General features: G+C 39.1%; 1 protein-coding gene across 4 annotated transcripts; it reads left to right on the forward strand.

The window, feature by feature from the left end:
* Positions 1 to 16: 16 nt before the first annotated feature.
* On the forward strand, positions 17 to 16,355 carry parp14rs3 (poly(ADP-ribose) polymerase family member 14-related sequence 3). 4 transcript variants are annotated; one of them, XM_053626477.1, is made up of 26 exons: positions 17 to 325; positions 1,166 to 1,347; positions 1,637 to 1,661; positions 1,769 to 1,927; positions 2,111 to 2,347; positions 4,841 to 5,077; positions 5,265 to 7,330; positions 7,463 to 7,559; positions 7,648 to 7,752; positions 9,556 to 9,618; positions 9,734 to 9,910; positions 9,987 to 10,153; positions 10,250 to 10,280; positions 10,413 to 10,517; positions 10,874 to 10,936; positions 11,125 to 11,301; positions 11,390 to 11,562; positions 12,076 to 12,181; positions 12,251 to 12,370; positions 12,503 to 12,565; positions 13,054 to 13,230; positions 14,190 to 14,372; positions 14,480 to 15,112; positions 15,262 to 15,416; positions 15,505 to 15,679; positions 15,765 to 16,355. In XM_053626477.1, the coding sequence occupies exons 1-26, from the start codon at positions 154 to 156 to the stop codon at positions 16,058 to 16,060; spliced, it is 6,144 nt and encodes a 2,047-aa protein (XP_053482452.1). In that variant the 5' UTR covers positions 17 to 153; the 3' UTR covers positions 16,061 to 16,355. The 4 variants fall into 4 exon arrangements, with proteins under 4 accessions (XP_053482452.1, XP_053482453.1, XP_053482454.1 ...); XM_053626478.1 differs by having other exon boundaries at positions 12,079 to 12,181; XM_053626479.1 differs by having other exon boundaries at positions 1,640 to 1,661.
* Positions 16,356 to 18,126: the final 1,771 nt, after the last annotated feature.

Below are 18,126 nucleotides of genomic sequence, written 5' to 3' on the forward strand. Positions count from 1 at the left end.
GAGCTCTGAAGCGAAAGTGAAAGTAACACTAAAAGTTAAAAAAAAAAAAAAAAAAACCCTTGACTTTAACATCGTGGTGACTGAGTTTACTGCTTTACTTCACGCAGCAATGACACGTCTATCAGCTCAGTGCTAGCACTTCTTTGAATAGTAATGGAGGAGAAAACGTTGGTTCTTGAGGGTCTACCAGGGGATTTAGACCTGGTGAGACCCAAACTAGAGCTTTATTTCAAAAACAAGAGGAAATCTGGAGGAGAAGTCATGCAGATCCGAGAGCATCCTGAGGACAACCGGAAAGCCCTGCTCATCTACCTACTAGAAACAGGTACAAATTACAGCACAATTTAACACTAGGACCCGCTTTAAATAGACAAACACATACACTGTTTAATATGGCTATTTGGATACCCAGCAGCACTACACATTTCCTTGACTTGACTAACACTTCCAGCTATGGTTTATGGTAAACAAACCATTTACTGCACTCTAGCACCAATAAACCACAAGTACAATGCGTCTTGTTTTAATTAAACATCTTTTTTTTTTTTTTTTTAAGCGTTGACTCATTAACGAGTATTAATCCATATGTATTCCATTCATAACAAACAAAAAATATTACATTAATTCACAATATGAAGTAAATATGTCATTTCAGGACTTAAGTGAAAGGGGGGATTTCTAAGAGTTACACCCAGTGATTGAGTTCAGTCTATAAAGATTAAGCATCCTAACATGATTTCATTTATGCCAGTTTACAGTATGTTCGCTTATTTTTAGTCCTAGATGGAATAGGTTTGACCATTTAATAAAAACTTAAAGAGATATTTATGTGTGCAGGACCAGGAAAAGTACAAATGAGCCTAAAACTTCTGCTTTGTCGAGACGTAAGCTATACCATATGGTATATTCAGAGCCTATAATCCTGACTATACATAGATACAATCTGTATCTATGTATCGTCTATGTATAATTACATTTAAACAAACGTCGGTTAATTTCTTACAGTGGGTTTAGAAATGCTAACTAAAGCAGTACATAATTATAAGGAAATACCATTTGATTGCATTTTGTGTTTTTTTGCTCATACAGTATATTAATTACTTTAATGGGGGGGGGGGGGGTGATGAAACTCCTTTCTTTTATTTTTTTCATTTTTAAACTGCAGATTTAAACAATGTCCTTAAACAAGGAATGCACAAAATCGATTTCAAAGCCCAGGGAGTTGTTGAACTGACAGTGAAACTCTTGAATGGCAAGAAAGAAAAGGTTAAACCACGTCTTTTACCAAGGCCAAAGATAGAAACTCTTGAACACGTCAGATCTGCGCAAGCCACTACAGGTGAACAGGTGAGTTTATTTGATCCCTCTGTTTATAATGACTGCACAACTAATACATAAAGTTTTGCGTCAGAAGCATTCCTATTAGCTTGTTCTTCCAGTTAGGCCTGTGTGGACATTACACTGTAGGACATTAAAGGAATATTGAGACTCTGCTGGTAAACGTGAAGAATGAGGAAGTGGTTCTGTTAATTTCCTTGTTACATAAGTGGTTCTGTTTATTCACTCAGTATGCTGATCATTTGAGTATGAGGCCTAATCTTTTTGTTATCCTTTTCTATTTTACATGTAATATAAGAAGTCTGGCTCTAAAGTTCAAAAAGGTACTGCAATACCCTTCATAACATGTAATGTTTACTGCTGTGCTATGTCAAGGCTATAAAGGTGGGCTGCTGAATAAGTTTATCATGAAATGATTTGTGTGTCTCAGGAAATGAAGAAAATGCAAAAACCAAGGACCTGCTTATCAGCACCATGGAGACGGTTGACAAAGATATTCTTACGATGTACTTTGAACAGTTTACAGACAAGGTTGAAATCACAAAACATGGAAAAAACAAGTGGATCCTAAAAGTAGCCAATCAGTCAGGTACATTTGTGTCTATTTATAGCTTGAACAGAGCCATCTAAAACTTGCTGCTGGTTAAAGCTCACCCAGGTTCTGTGCACTAAAATGACACAAGAACTTGTGAATCACATACAATGAAATACAGTAAAAATGAATTATAATGACAGCACCACAGAACCTAAAAATATTCACGCTGTTCTTTAGATGTATTGACTATCCTGGACCAGAAGAAACATGAATTCGGTGTTACTGTGGAGTTGTATAAAGAAGCAGGTGTTGCAGAGCTGTGGGACCCTCGGCACTTCATCCTAACTGGATTCAAAGACAGCTGCCAATGCAAATTAATTAGCATGTTCATTGGGAGCTGCAGTCAAAAGGCAGCACACTCCTGGGAGATAGTAGATGATGAGAGAATTGTGGTCACCTTCAAGGAAGACATCGGTGAGTTCAGGAGTTACAATAAACAGTTTTCTGTAAGTTTTACCAAATTCTGCTCTGTTTCCAATTAAGTAATGGTTAGGGACCGGACACAATATTTTTTTAAACATAAAAGCATTTTTTCTACAAAGCACTGATTTCAAAAATTATCATCACTCCATCGATTAATATCTGGAGAGGCTCCTTGGGGAGAATAACAACACTGAGCCTCATTCTGTCATCATGTTTAACAAGTCATAAGTCATAAGCTGCGTCCAAAATCGTGTACTATGACAGTACGTCCTGCATTGCCGTTGAAACAGTACATACTAATCAGTACGTGTGTGTTATGACTACAATCCCGGACACACTACATCTGCCATGTTAGCATTGTCATGTGACCTTCGATGTCATCAGAACCACAAAAATCTTAAATAAGTTAAACAATTTATTCTGGTATTGTTAAACAAGTCCTGTTTAACAAAGGTTTAATACTTAAAAAGAGCCACTGTCTTCCGTATTTTTTTTTCCTGCGCTCGTACGCACCAGTCTCGTTGCATTGTGGGATTGTTTGACTCACATAGTGTCCATCGGCTGCACACTGCAAAATCTCTCCAGAAGCAGTATGACCTCCGGGTATTTCTTGCTTACTGTTTCTCACATACTTTGAATTTGGACATACTACCCCTCTGGGATACTGCTTTTCGCCTACTATATAGTAGGTAAGTATGCGGTTTCGGATGGAGCTGTAGTTTTATGTAACCTCAGTGGCTCCGGGCACATGAAGAAAAGCATGAATCCCATTGGTCGGCCAATTTTTTTTTTTAAAAAAAACAACAACAACAACAAAAAAACCCTTTGCGTTTGATGCTTTGACGCTACGCGTTTTACGCGTGGGTGTGAACACTCCCATTGACAGACATTTGGGCATTAAACGGACCGTTTAACATGCTGAGAACGCTGTGAACAGGCCTTAAGGCAGGATTCTGGAGAGGAGACTCCATCTGATAGTTTAACCTAGCATTTAGGATGAACCTAAGATACAGGAAGTTTTGCCCAGGCTGCAGAGGAGTGGACCAGCTCTTTACTCTTGCACAGCCTTATGAGGGGCCATGGGAGGATCATAATCCAATCCAGTTGGGGGGAAGGGTGGTAAAGGAATAGAGGTAATGTCCCTGTTTCTTTCAAATGATGTTCTCTTAGCACCAATCACCGTGGATAACCAAAACACTCTCAAACATTTCACTGCTGCATGTAAAGCAGCTAGGATGAAAAGCAGCACCTTCAAGTGAGGCTTGTTTCTCTCCCTGGCAAGAATACAACGCTCCCTTTAGCTGTAGGTAGAGACCTTACCCCCTGGTGGAGAATTTAAGCATCTTTGGTAATGTGGAAAGAGATTTCATAGAAATGGCTCAGCAGTGGGGCTCAGTGGCTCTGGGTTACTTATCAGAAGGTCATCAGTTCAAGCCCCAGTGCTGCCAAGCTACCACTGTTGGGCCCTTGATCAAGGCCCTTAACCCTCAATTGCTCAGTTGTATAAATGAGATATACAGTGCATCCGGAAAGCATTCACAGCGCTTCACTTTTTCCACATATTCTTATGTTACAGCCTTATTCCAAAATGGATTAAATTCATTATTTTCCTCCAAATTCTACAAACAATACCCCATAATGACAACGTGAGAGAAATTTGTTTGAAATCTTTGCAAATTTATTTAAAAAAAAAAAAAAAAAAAAAGGACATGTACATAAGTATTCACAGCCTTATCCAAATGGCGTAAATGTAAATGTAAATGAGATTGAGAGATTATTTGTCAGTGTTACAGTCACTGCACTGGCCTGTGGTAATGCAGGAGCTCAGGTTGTGGATGAACCTCTCTGTTAACTAGTCATTATATGTCCCTATTCTCATCAGTGGTCATGAGTTTTGACTGAAAACTGAAAGAATAAGGTAAGGAAAGAATATGAGTAAATGAGGTTTTGCTGCAGGGTTTCTAGGCTTAGTCTCTGTGATGAGGGTGAGGAGCCAAGCAATTTGGGAGCACATCAGAGTAGAGGTGCTGCTCCTCTAAATTGAGAGGAGCCAGTTGAGGTCATTTGGGCACCTTAAAAAGATTCCTCCTCATCAGCTCTGGGTAGAGCTATATCCAGGCCACACCCAGGGCATCAGAAGTAAAACTGATCTAGTTTCTTAACATTAGTTTTGCTTCTCTTGTAAAAGCACGTTTACAGAGGTTGACTTTATTTATTTATTTTTTAATCCAAGAGCAGGATTGTGCTACTGATAACACTAGATGGCAAGAACACATGTCTTTGCATAAAGACACTGGCTCTACATTGAGAAAAATAATCTATATGCCACAGAGATACCGAATGTCTTCTGAATGTCTAGTCTCCTCATATGAAGATATGTGATCTCAGGAGGTTATGAGAAATCCAACAAAACCCCTGGCACATTATAATGCAATTGAATCAAGGAAGAAATTAATATAATTTTTTTCATTTTTATTTTTCCAGATTCAAAATTTTTCTTTGAGAAGTGTGCAACCAAAAACCTGCAGGGCATGGAGATTGAAGCCTCTCATTTAGAGTTCACAGATTCAGTTCTGGTACAGGGGGATATGGGCAATCTTACAGAAGACATTCTTACACTCTACTTCAGCAACGAAAAAAGGAGTGGTGGAAGTGACATCAAGTCTTTAATTTGGGTCAACAAACAAAAGAGTGTGGTCATATCCTTCCAAGATTGTCATGGTAGGTTTTCCAATTATCTTTGTATCATAAAGTACTTTGAAGCATACAAAACTCATTTTTAGTATGCCACAATGTGAACTTACTGTAAAGTTATTTATTTTACATTTTTTTTTATCAAGACATTTGGAATCAGTTTAAGTAAGATGGTGACCAGAGGTTCTTCTGCATTCTTCTCCTCCTACAATAGTTCCTCAAGAAGTTGTGGAGCGGAAACATCATCTTTGTGGCAAAGACCTTAGCACGTCGCTTTTTTACTCAAGTCTTCAGAAGGCTTTGACAGGAGAAACACCTACATGCTCCAATATATCCACTAAGACGATTATTCCTGTTGACGAGGCAGTCCGCAATTTCATTGAAAAAAACGAAAAGTGCAAAAATGATTTTGAGAGTCGACTAAGGGTAGTTCATGCTAATGTCATTTTTGACAAGACCACGTCCCCTGGAGAGATTGCACTTGAGATGGCTGTGGACAAAGAGTCTTTAGCTGCAGTTCGACTAGGAGCAACTTGGCAAGGTAAAGCCCAAAGAGAAGCACAAGCCTTTCTGAACAGCTACACCACAGCTGAGTTTCCAGTTGAGGCCGAGATCTGGAAAAGGGTAGCGCATGATTGCCTAGGATTTGTCACTTCTGATGCTGAGGTCAACTACATGGAGACCAAATCCAAAATTGCAATAGTTGGCCTAAAAACAGACGTCACTACCCTCTTGGACAAGATTCAAAACCTTGTCGGGGATGCAACTGCCGAATTAGAAGTGGAAAGGAACACTGTTGAAAAAGTGATTCAGTTTGACTCAAAAGAGACACTAGAGTTGGTAGAAAAACGTGTACATGCCAAACTTCAAAACGTAACATTAACAAAAAATGAAACTAACCTGACTTTTCAACTGCAAGGTTTGAGGGACTGTGTAAATACTGCTGAAAGGATCATCAAACAAGCCAAGGAGAATGTTCTCTTTCAACAATTGAACATCTCTGTCCATTTGCTTCAGTTTCTGAAGTCCGTAGATCTAAAGACATTTGAGCGAGAGCATTTTGTAACAAGCCATATACCAGCTTTATTTCTGAATGATGGAGAGCTTCTTGGGATCGTTGCAGAGAACGAATACATCAAGGCAGCTGAAGACAAATTTAAACAGATCCTTCGAGAGGAGGTTATCAAACTTACTCCTGATGTGAACCCAGTAATTAACAACGAAAACTGGGTGAACTTTTTGAACAAAATTAAAGTGGAATTAAGTCAGTCACAGGACATTAACATTGTACCTTCAGAGACACAGATTGTAATCTGCGGATTTGCTGATGCGGTGGCAAATGTTTCAACAAAGGTCAAGGATTATCTGAAGAATAAGACACCGGCAACTGAATATATCCACCTAAAATCTTTGCAGGAAGTGGGGTTTGTTGACTCTTGCATGAACTTGTTAGAAATTCCAGAAATCCGAAACCTTGACACAACTGTTCGATCTTGCAGAACAATGAATTCACCATGTCTGAAGGTTACAGCCTCAAAAGAAGTGATCCAGTACGTAGTAACTACTGTGAAAAAGCATTTATCCTCCATTTTAACTGAGAAGCAGACTTATTCTAAAGCAGGAGAATCTAAGGTCATACTTAAGAATGAAGCCAACGTTCAGGCTAAAGCGAAGGAGTGGGGTTGCAAGGCTTACATTTCAACTCAGAAGTCTGGCCCCTCAAAAAAATACAGCCACCAAATAAACAGCTACATCACTTTAACAGTTACAGAGGGCGATCTGCAGCACTTTCCAGCTGATGCTTTGATTTGTCCTATGAATAGCCAACTAGCATTTGACAATCCTATTGCTCAAAGGTTTCTTCAAGTCGCAGGTCCAGATATTCAAGCAGTGTGCAAGAAATTCCAGAAAGAAAAGCAAACTTTACTTGCTGGGGACGTGGTACTCACTGACCCAGGAAATCTCAATGCCAACAGCCTTATTTTTACTGTGCTGCCCCATAGTGGCCAACAGTTCACTTTGGCCTCTCACTACCTGAAGTCAGCCATTCTTAATAGCCTCCAAAAAGCAGAATCTAAAAACGATACTTCTATTGCAATGCCGATAATGGGTTGTGAAACTCTTGGGTTCTCCACCAAAGAAAGTTGCATGGCAATCAGAGAAGCAATACTGCAGTTCAGCAATGATAAGAAAAATTCCCCAAAGAACATAAAGAACATATTTCTGGTAGATTCTGATGTGAAGTTGCTGGAGGATTTCAACAACATCATTGCTCAACTGGTATGTGTGCTTTTTCTCCACCATGCCTGTAATTCATGTTTTTCATGTACTTCATATGTACTTCAAGTACATATACTTGGACATCATAGTTCTACAGACCCAACTATTTTAATTCTCCTCTCCTGTCACCAGGGTTTTTCTAATGACAAAGCATCTGCTACTCCAAAAAACACTACCTCTCAAGACCAACCAAAAGCTCTAAATCTTAAACAAGCATCAGACACAGAAGGTACCCTTTTGTTATCATAACAGTTATAATATAACTATTTATCTGAGACTTTACAGTGTCTGATTGTTTCATTTTGGGCTACAAACAGTAACTGTTCATGGAGTGACCGTGTCTCTCAAAAGAGGAGATATCACCAAAGAAACAGTGGATGTGATTGTTAATTCCAACAACAAAGCCTTAGATCTTGACACAGGTATGTTAACCTTCTTTTTGTTACTGTATTGCATTTGATATTAATTTGGGTTTGGTGTGAGGAGAAGTTAGATTCACGTTATTTAGCGTTGGTACACAAATGTAATACGGCAACGTGTTTTTGAATACAGTCCAAAAAAGAAAAGAAGGGCAGGTAGAGTAGGTCACCTACAGCAGACTAGAGTAGATCAAATTTGGTAGCGTGATCATATTTGGGGAATAAAGCAATACTTACACGGTACGATTTTAGTGTGAGTAGATTTGGTTGCTAGGTAACCTTATTCACATGCTAAGGCTGTATGTAGAATGTGCCTGACTAGTATATCCATCAGTAAACACTAGGAATCTGATGTGGCACTAATTGGACAGTGGCAACAGCTTAAAACTGAAAACATTTTCAACATTTCCAAATTTTATGTAGATAGGGCATAAGAGAACTGCACATTGCATAGGATATCACCTTGTGTATGATTAAACTGAAATGTGTAACCATAGACAAAATTATGCTGGGGATCAGTCCCCACCACTTTTTGAAACTGTGTTACGTTTATGGAGCCTTGTAAGCGGTAATTTGTAATAGCAAGTACCATTAGCCGACTAACATTAGTGATAACGTTAGTGATGTTGATGATTACCATCTCAAAACAGTGATTAGTATGGCAAGTGTTATAGATTTAACCAAGTACTATGTCTGTATATTAACTGATCAAAAGCCAATACTGTTATAAACTCATTTAAATCAAGAGAAGGGTGACGTTACACTGTTCATGGCTGTATGCGGCCATGTTGATTGACATCACTCTGTGAACCGGGAAGGTAGCTGAGAAGTCTGCCTAAAGATGGCAAGTAGAACTTGTAAGTTTAGGGGGCATTACTGGTGGCTGGTTATTGGTTATGGTACAGTTCGACTTAGATGGAGTCATCTCCAGAAAGTGCCAATTCTTGACCTCAAAGGAGTGTTTATATGTAGTTTAGTCGTTAGACTGGCTTAGACTTATCTAGATTCCGTGACTATGGGTGCTGGATATAAATACACTCTTACTAAAAGGGATTCCTCAGGGGTTCTTTGAATGGTTAGTGGTTGTGTAGTTTTCTGAAGGAATTCTACCTGTTTAATGGCTCTATATAGAACAGGGGTGTCCAATCTCATCCACAAAGGGCCGGTGTGGGTGCAGGTTTTCATTCCAATGAAGCAGGAGCCACACCTGATTCCACCTGTTTAATCAGTTGATCTTGGCTTTCAGTAGACTCGAGTGTGGCTTCTGCTTGGTTGGAATGAAAACCTGCACCCACACCAGCCCTTTCCGGATAAGATTGGACACCCCTGATATAGAACCTTTGACAGTTTTCCTAGAGGGACAAAATGAAGAACTTCTTTTAGGTCAGGGGTGGGCAATCTGATCCGGAAAGGGCCGGTGTGGGTGCAGGTTTTCATTCCAACCAAGCAGAAGCCACACCTGAGTCTATTGAAAGCCAAGATCAACTGATTAAACAGGTGGAATCAGGTGTGGCTTCTGCTTGGTTGGAATGAAAACCTGCACCCACACTGGCCCTTTCCGGATAAGATTGGACACCCCTGTTTTAAGTGCTGGATGGAAACCTCTTTTCCTAAGAATGGTGTTGTGAATCTGCTACACCTGACAGTTAATACTGGCAAACTAGAATTTCAGTAGCTGTGGCCTCTGGTGTACAGGATTGTGACATGGGTGATGTGACACACTGTTAACTTTATATAATAGACCACTGTGTACTATTAATGGTATGTCTGTCACGTCTTGCATGCATGTCATTTTAATTTGTTTAGGTGTATCTGGTGCAATTTTGAAGGCAGCCGGACAATCAGTTGTGGATGAATGCAAAAAGCATGGTAATCAATAAGTATATATGCCTGATTAATTTCCTGCTGAATTACCGTAGCAAAGCGCTATACTGTATGTGTGTTGTGCTCAAACCCTGAGTATTTGATTGCGTAATGTTGCCAGGTCATCAGAAAGAGAATGGAGTGGTATTGACAAGCGGAGGTAAACTTTCATGTAAGCACATTGCTCAGATGGTTGGGCCCAATAATGCTGCTGATATTACTACTTCTGTGGAGAAAGTCCTGAAACTATGTGAAACTGCAATGTCTGCCACAGTAGCCATCCCTGCAATTGGCACAGGTGAGACCACAATCATTCAAAAGCAACAGATGTATCAAATGAATGTAAAATATCCATTTAAAAATTGTTTTCCCAGGGAGAGGTGGTATTGGAGCAAATGACTCGATCAAGGCTATTTTGGCTGGAGTGGAAAACCATTTGACTCGGTCAACATCATCCAGTCTTCAGAAAATAACCGTGGTGGCATTTGAGCAGAAGATTTTAGATGCATACTGCAACTATATGAAGGAGAGGAACAACAAGGTTAATGCTTACACTGACGTGTAATAGTGTCATTTTTGTTCATTTTTGTATTTAGTAATAATTGATTTTGCTCTTTTTTCTTTCTTTTTTTTTTAGACTGCGCCTACCAATATGCCAGCAAATAAAGGTATCGTATACTGTCCTTCACAGTCCTGGAAACATAAAGCACAGAATAGTATTTTTAGGAACTGTGGTTCATTTTCTATAGTGATTAATTGTATTACAGAGGAAATATATATGTTTTTTTTTCTCCCAAAAGTCAAAATTGCAGGTGTGTGGATTGAGATTAAGAAGGGGAACATTACCAACGAATCTGTCCGTGGTATTGTCAACACCACCAGTAAAGAAATGAACTTGACAACAGGTGTGTTAATGATTTATACTTATGAATCATCTATACTCATACTGTATATTCTGGCCATATTGGCATGGCACTGCAATGTACCATAAAACAGATTTGACCAACAATCAGATACTCTATTATATCAGTACAAAGGTTTTAGTAATGCAGCGGAAGTAGAACCTTTTCATGGTTACCAGTGTATCAAAAGGATTTTGGAAGAACTTGGTTAATTTGTCTCAAAGTAAAAGTTCAGATATGCATACTACTGTATTCTCAACAGTTTTGTATAAAAAATTAAGTTCTCATCATTATTACACCCCCCACCTGAATAAAAAACTATCCTTTTGTTTGGTTTTAAAATGCCACCTTTTGTACAGGAGTCTCAGGGGCCATTTTCAGAGCTGCTGGAACCTCTGTTCAAGAGGAGTGTAAACAACATGGTAAGATGCCAACAAACTGTATACACACATGCAACATAATGCCACACAAATTGTTTACACTGTCCATGAGCAAGGTTTTTAAAAAATATATATACTTCACGTACAGTGTATATATGAAAATAGATCAAGTCTGATATTGTGTGTGTCATTCGTGTGGCTTACATTTAGCTTACTGTTTGCCTTTTAAGGTCCACTTAAGGGTGATACAGCTGCAGTGACCGGTGCTGGAAATCTGCAGTGTGATTTCATCATTCACATGAGAGGACCCCACTCCACTGCAGAGGCAAGATTACGGATAAAGAACGTATTGGAAAGATGTGAGGAGAAGCAGATCAGCACCATTTCCTTCCCTGCTGTGGGCACTGGTATGCATAAAATGTTCAAATAAGCGTCTTGAGAATTATTTTTACACAATCATAAATGCATTTCCCATCTGATTTCATTCTCCTAAAGGTGGAGGTGGTGTTAAAAGTGTGGATGCCATTATTGCTATGCTACAAGGCTTTCACGACCACTTGTCACAGCATTCCTCCACCGCCCTCAGGCTCATTTATGTTGTCGTTGACCGAGATGAAGTTCTGAAAGATTTTCAGCAAGGACTGAATCAATGGAATACATGCTCCCAGGTAGAAAACATCTGCACACACTGTGTGGCCAAAAGTTTGTGGACACCTGACCATTACACCCAAATGTGGCTGTTCTCCCAAACTGTTGCCACAAAGTCGCACAGGGAATGCCCCTGTGCACAAAGCGAGCTCCATGAAGGCATGGTTTGTCAAGGTTGGAGTGGAAGAACTCGAGTGTCCTGCACAGAGCCCTGACTTCAACCCATACTGAACACATTTGGGATGAACTGGAACAGACCTCCTCACTCAACATCAGGGCCTGACCTCACTAATGCTGTTGTGGCTGAATGAACACAAATCCCCCACAGCCACGCTCCTGAAGCCTTCCCAAAAGAATGGAGGTTATTATAACAGCAACAGGGGACTAAATCTGGAATGGGATGTTCAAAAAACACATATGGGTGTTATGGTCAGGTGTCCACAAACTTTAGACCATATGTCAGTATTTACTGTACATACTCTGAATTTATACTGACACACCAGTCTTAAATATAAAAATATTAACAATATTAGCAGGACAGTGATGACACTACAGAATATGAGGATGAAGATGGTGAATATTATTGTGGCTCAGATGAAGAGAGTTTGTCCTCAGAAGAAGAAGAGGATGACCGTAATGGTAAGAGCGGCGTCAAAAACAAATTTTTTTTTCACATTTCACAGATACTAAGATCAACATTATATACAGGAAACATCACAGAAGCATTCATTGGCCGAGTCAAAGTTAAAGTGCTTTGTGGTGACATCACGAAAGAGAAGACAGACGCAATAGTCAGCAGCACTAATACGAACCTTAATCTAAGCTCAGGTAACTTATATTTTTACTGTACGTATCAGTACTTTTATATATTATATATTTACTATTTACATCAGTGTTTACATGCAATGGTTCTGAACAAGGAATTAGACATATCACAAGACTGTAATTCATTGCTTTCAGGTGTATCAGGAGCGATCCTCAAAGCAGCCGGACAGACCGTTGTGGATGAGTGCACAAAATTAGGTATGAAGTTGGATCTTATTCATTCTGAAACACTACATAGCTTTACTTGTAGCAGCAAATAAAGCTGTGGCCTATATGCTAACTCTGCTTTGCTCATGATTGTCGATGATTTTACTGGGATTATCTCATACAGTGTAGCAAGTAATAATCTGGAAAGACCTTTGTAATATCACAGTCTAAAACTGGATTTAAAGAGAAGCAAATTAGTAAATGAATCACATGTAAATGAATCTTACGTAAATGAATCACATGAAAATGAATCTCATGAAAATGAGGCACCTGTAAATGAATCATACGTAAATGAATCACATGAAAATGTATCACTTGAATATGAATCTCATGAATATGAATCTCATGAAAATGAATCACATGTAAATGAATCACATGGAAATGAATCGCATGGAAATGAACCATATGGAAATGAATAAACAAATTAAAGACATGATTGTCGATGAGAGGTTGTGATCATTTTTTTTCCCTGGATAAAGGTGTTCAACCCAGTGATGGCGTGGTCCTCACAACAGCCGGAAATCTTCCAGTTAAGAACATTATCCATATGGTTGGTCAGACCAAGGAGAAAGAGATCACAAACAGCATGTATAAAGTACTGAAGAAGTGTGAGGAAAACAAGATTCAATCTGTTTCATTCCCTGCTCTCGGAACTGGTAAGCAGAACTATACTGTTTCTACTAACTATCATTCAGGAGAAGCAATCAGTCATGATAAGCTGTGGACATGTTTCATAGGAAAATAATCCACGATGGGTTGTTGTGACGTGGCCCGACACAAATGTTATGTCTCTGAATTGGATTATTTTCTAATAGCAGCACAGTCCAACGTGTTTTACTTCTCTTATATTATTCTCTTATACCACAGCACTTTGCCAACAGTGAATTTTATTTTGTATTAATGAACAAAATGTCATGCTTTTTAACCGTTTATAGTTTATAGTGTTTAATATTATAAAACGTCCACAAGACAGGTTAGTAGTTGTTATCACTCAGCGGTCCGTACAGGATTTTTTTTGGTGCTTTTTGGCGGAAAATTACTTGAAGTGGCAAAATTGCAGTTGCACAAAATTGTTTTGCACGGTCTTTCGCAGTGATGTTTGTTGGTAAATGAGACCTTTTATCTGTACTCATGTTCGATGCATTCGAATCGAAGAGGGCTGTGGCTGAATACGTGTTGTGATGACATCATGTGGCGCTTTGTGATGATGTCATATCATCATCAGATGTCTTGGGCCAAATCTGCAGGATTTTTTTTATCGCAAGCTCCTATAAATTTGCTTGATTTTGCCTTAATTTCTGTGATCGCAAAATCCTGGAAGGACTGACTTAGATCAGATGTAAACAGTTGTTCCCCTACTGAGAAACCAGAAAGCCTGAAAGTGGAGACTCCTTCCACAATGTTAAATAAATGTCACCTAACAGAAAACTTCACCATATTAATGATTATACAGTCTCCTTTGCTTTTTTTTAGATGATGATTAATCTTAAATGATGCAGAACGTCTGCCTGTGAATGAATTGTTATCATAGGAATGAGAACATATTATAATGAGTGCCTTAATATAAATGTGAAAACATTTACTTTAAATTCAAGTAAAGTGTGCTTTCCCACAGGAGTAGGAAACCTGGCAGCAGCTCAGGTAGCAAATGCCATGATGGACGCGCTGGCAAATTTTGCTATCGACTTGCCAGTATTTTTAAAAACCGTCCAAATTGTGATTTTCCAAAGTACAATGTTGTCAGACTTTGAGGATGCTATGAAGAAGTTCAAAAGGATTTCTCCAAAACCCTTCTCAGGTAAAGTTTGCATTGGGCACTGACCACTGAGACACATGAAGCAATACGCAACGTGATATTTAAAGATTTGTAACCAACAATGCTATATTTTTGTGCGTTCTGTACAGTAACTATCCCCAAATCAACTCAGCAAACAGGGACATCAGATTCCACCAAGCCAAAATTGTGTCTCGCTACTGAGACGGCTACAGTGACTTTCCCAGTCACAAATGTAGACGTATATGGAACCTCTTCTACGGACATTGCCAAGGTCAAAAAATTGCTGGACGATCTAATTTCAGACGAATGTACTAGCGTGGATGTTCAGTCTGACCATATAGCCAACCTTCCTGAAGCTGACAACAAGGCGATTGTGGAGCTGAGCCAAAGCAACCAAGTGCATGTTCTTGTGGCTGCAAAGGACAAATTGATTGTGTCAGGAAAGAAGGAGGATGTTTTAGACACCGTTCTAAAAATCAACAGTTTCCTCCAGGCAGCCCGGGACATGGAAATCCGAGAAGGCGAAGAAAGAAGACTGAGCAAAACTTTGTGCTGGGAACTAGCAGTAGGAGAGACTTGGGTGCCACTGAGCTCCAGCATTAGCTATGAACTGGAGTTAGCTTTTGACAAGAAAGAGCAGAAATTTAGCTACCAGGACAAAGGGGAAACCTGTACAGTGGATTTCAAGGAGATGAAATGGGTAAACACCAAGGGGAAGACCTGTAAAGTCAAGAGAACCCTGTTTGCTGACTCGGACACGGGTAATAATCTTACGTTTCTGCAAGCTTGTACTTCAAGGCACTTAGTTAACTTTTAAAACTAACTGTGATTCTAAGATACTGCAAACAATAGGTTAAGGCATCAATTAACACACTATGGCAGTATTATGAAGTACTTTTTTGTTTTTCAGCTATCATTCAGCCTCCAGCAACATGGACCAAAATGGATGGAAGTGATCTGGAAATTATTGTTCTGTCTCCAAATACAGAAGAATACAAGAAAATAGAGAAAGCCTTTTTACGCTCAAGCCAACACAAAGACGTAGCTCCTGTCCAAGTGGTGCAGGTATAAAGACCATTGTGGTCAGATTTATCACCGTATAGTAACACATGCAATGTTGTGAATAATTATTAACAATCGCATTAATCCTTAGATCCGCAGAATTCAGAGTCAGTCACAATGGCAAAGATACTGTGTGTTGAAGCAAGCAGTGGACAAAAAATACCCCAAGCAGAAAAACGAGCAGTTTCTCTATCATGGCACTACCAAAGACATTTGTCAGAAAATCAATAAAAATGGCTTCAACAGGAGCTTCTGTGGGAGAAATGGTACCTCATGAGTTGTCTTACATTCTAAACACACTATATAGTATTTGGTCCGCAGTACTGAATTTTATTCGCTCTTCTTTTTAAGCTGTCGTTCACGGTGATGGCACGTACTTCGCCAAAGAAGCTTGGTACTCCTGCTATGACCAGTATTCAAACCCAGATGAGAATGGACTGAAGTATATCTACAGAGCTAGAGTTGTGACTGGGTCACCATGTAAGAGTCGAAGCGGAATGAAGGAGCCAGACCCTCTGGACCCAAAAAATCTCCGTGCTGGACTATATGACTGTGCTGTGGACGATTTGCAAAACCCATTCATCTTCGTGGTGTTCTGCGATGCAGGGGCGTACCCTGACTATCTCATCAGCTTTAAGAATGTCTAACCGTATGTTTGGGTACCTTTTAGCACTTTTTCTACCAAAGAACATCATTTTTAAGTAATCAATGACGTGCAAACTTAAATAACAGCGAATAAGATATGTTCTGACATTTTTATTCTATAACGAGAGTGTAAGCAATCATTCATATTCGTATTTAAGCAATAATTCAAATTCATTCAATTTCCAGAAATCATGTCGTGCCTTAAAAGTTGTCACCTCAGGCACTAGTTCAGGTTGTGTTGTTTACTCTTTGTAAAACTCGGGTTTGTACATGTGGTAAATAAATACAAAGAAAAATAAATACGCCTGATACATTTGATTGTGTACCTTAAATGCAGCAACGTAAGTAATTCAGAGAACTTAACTCAAGAGCATGGTCAGGTGTCCACAAAAAGTTTGGACATGCATCAAACTAATTTATTTTCCTAAATTTTCCCGGTATACAGTTAACCATTCCTCATATCATTATGGTATAGTGGCACAAGGTTTATGATGAACACTGGAGTAACTCAGTACCGTGGGAATATACTCAAGGAAATGAACTCCATAGATATAGACTCGGAATGTACAGTATTTTGATAAGAAAATAATGATACCATGTTCTTTTGATTCACTACTGTGATTTTTATGGGATCAATATGGGATTTTTATGGGATGCGTTAAATGGGACTAAAATGGGATTAAAATGGGACTAATAGCAGGCAGGCCATCAAATACAGCATTAGGTACTCATGCCATATTTATGTATTAAATTAAATTCAACATCAGTGCCCTGTGATGGATTGGCACCCTGTCCAGGGTGTCCCGCCCCACCTTGTGCCCTGAGTTCCCTGGGATAGGCTCCAGCCTCCCCGTGACGCTGTGTAGGATAGGCGGTATGGAAAATGAATGGATGGATGGACAGACCATTTGCAGATTGTTTGAGAATCCCTGTCAGCTTGAGATAATTGACTCAAACCCAAAAACGAAAGCCTTCGTCATGTATCAGAAGCAGAGGTTTTATTGTAGTAGGGTAATAGGGTCAAAACATTCAACAAGTTCTAGCTTTTGGTCAAAAATTATAAGTCAAAAGCCTTAAGGTTTGTTGGAAAAAGAAAAAGACAAAACCCTCTGACATTACATAATTAGCAAGTTGATTACAGGGCATTACACATTTTATGTTTGTTGCCAGACTGCAATAAATATTTCCTACTTCCTGTTGCCTGGCTCAGAGAAATCTCAGAGTCTCAGAAGAGATTAAATTTAAATTCAGAGATTAAAGTATTTTCAGTGAGTCAAGTCATTTCAGTTCAATGATTCATTCATGTTTGCCCAATTGTGCAGATAGATCAAGCGGCCAAAAAAAACAGCTTGAGTAAAATAGCTAACGATTGTTGTTATTCATTTATAATGCCCTGATATGTCTGTTTATTTTAGAAGAATTACTTTCACACCCATCTCAAATGATGGACATCTCCATCTGACCAAATGATTCAGATTCATTAAACTCACTGACTCAGCTGATCCACTGAACCTGTCTTGATTCGCTGACTCATGGTGTGCAGATCTGATTCACTGTTCACAGACATAAACTCTAAACATAGACATAAACGCAAATCTACATAAGCTCTACATTTTGAAGTCGGCTTTTGGGAAATTCAGTGGTTTGGCTTCCATGTTTTAAGTTTGTAGGAATGACTGGAAGTTTCTGATGCAGATTCGTTCGGCCGTGTGATCAGTGAGGAGTTGGAGCTCTTTAGAGTGTACAGCTGATAGTTATTGGTGGCAGTGTTTAAGAAGAGTGTTGATCGTGCAGCTTAGTTTGCATCAAGCAGGATTGTGTAAACCACTATGTGAAGCTTGAGGTACTGTAGCATGGGCTACTGCAGTGTAAGGTGCTAAAATAATAATAATAATAATAATAATAATAATAATAATGAGAAGAAGAAGATATGATTAGCAAAATGCAGGCAAAGGGCATTCAAATAGCATTTGCATGGAGTATAAGGTCTTTGATTACAAGCAGCACAGTAGAGTATCTTCACAGGGACAGATCATAAGAAATCATATTTATAGATCTAGCAAACAAA

The sequence above is a fragment of the Ictalurus furcatus genome, chromosome 6, assembly GCF_023375685.1.
Source record: "Ictalurus furcatus strain D&B chromosome 6, Billie_1.0, whole genome shotgun sequence".
Classification (NCBI taxonomy): Eukaryota; Metazoa; Chordata; class Actinopteri; order Siluriformes; family Ictaluridae; genus Ictalurus; species Ictalurus furcatus.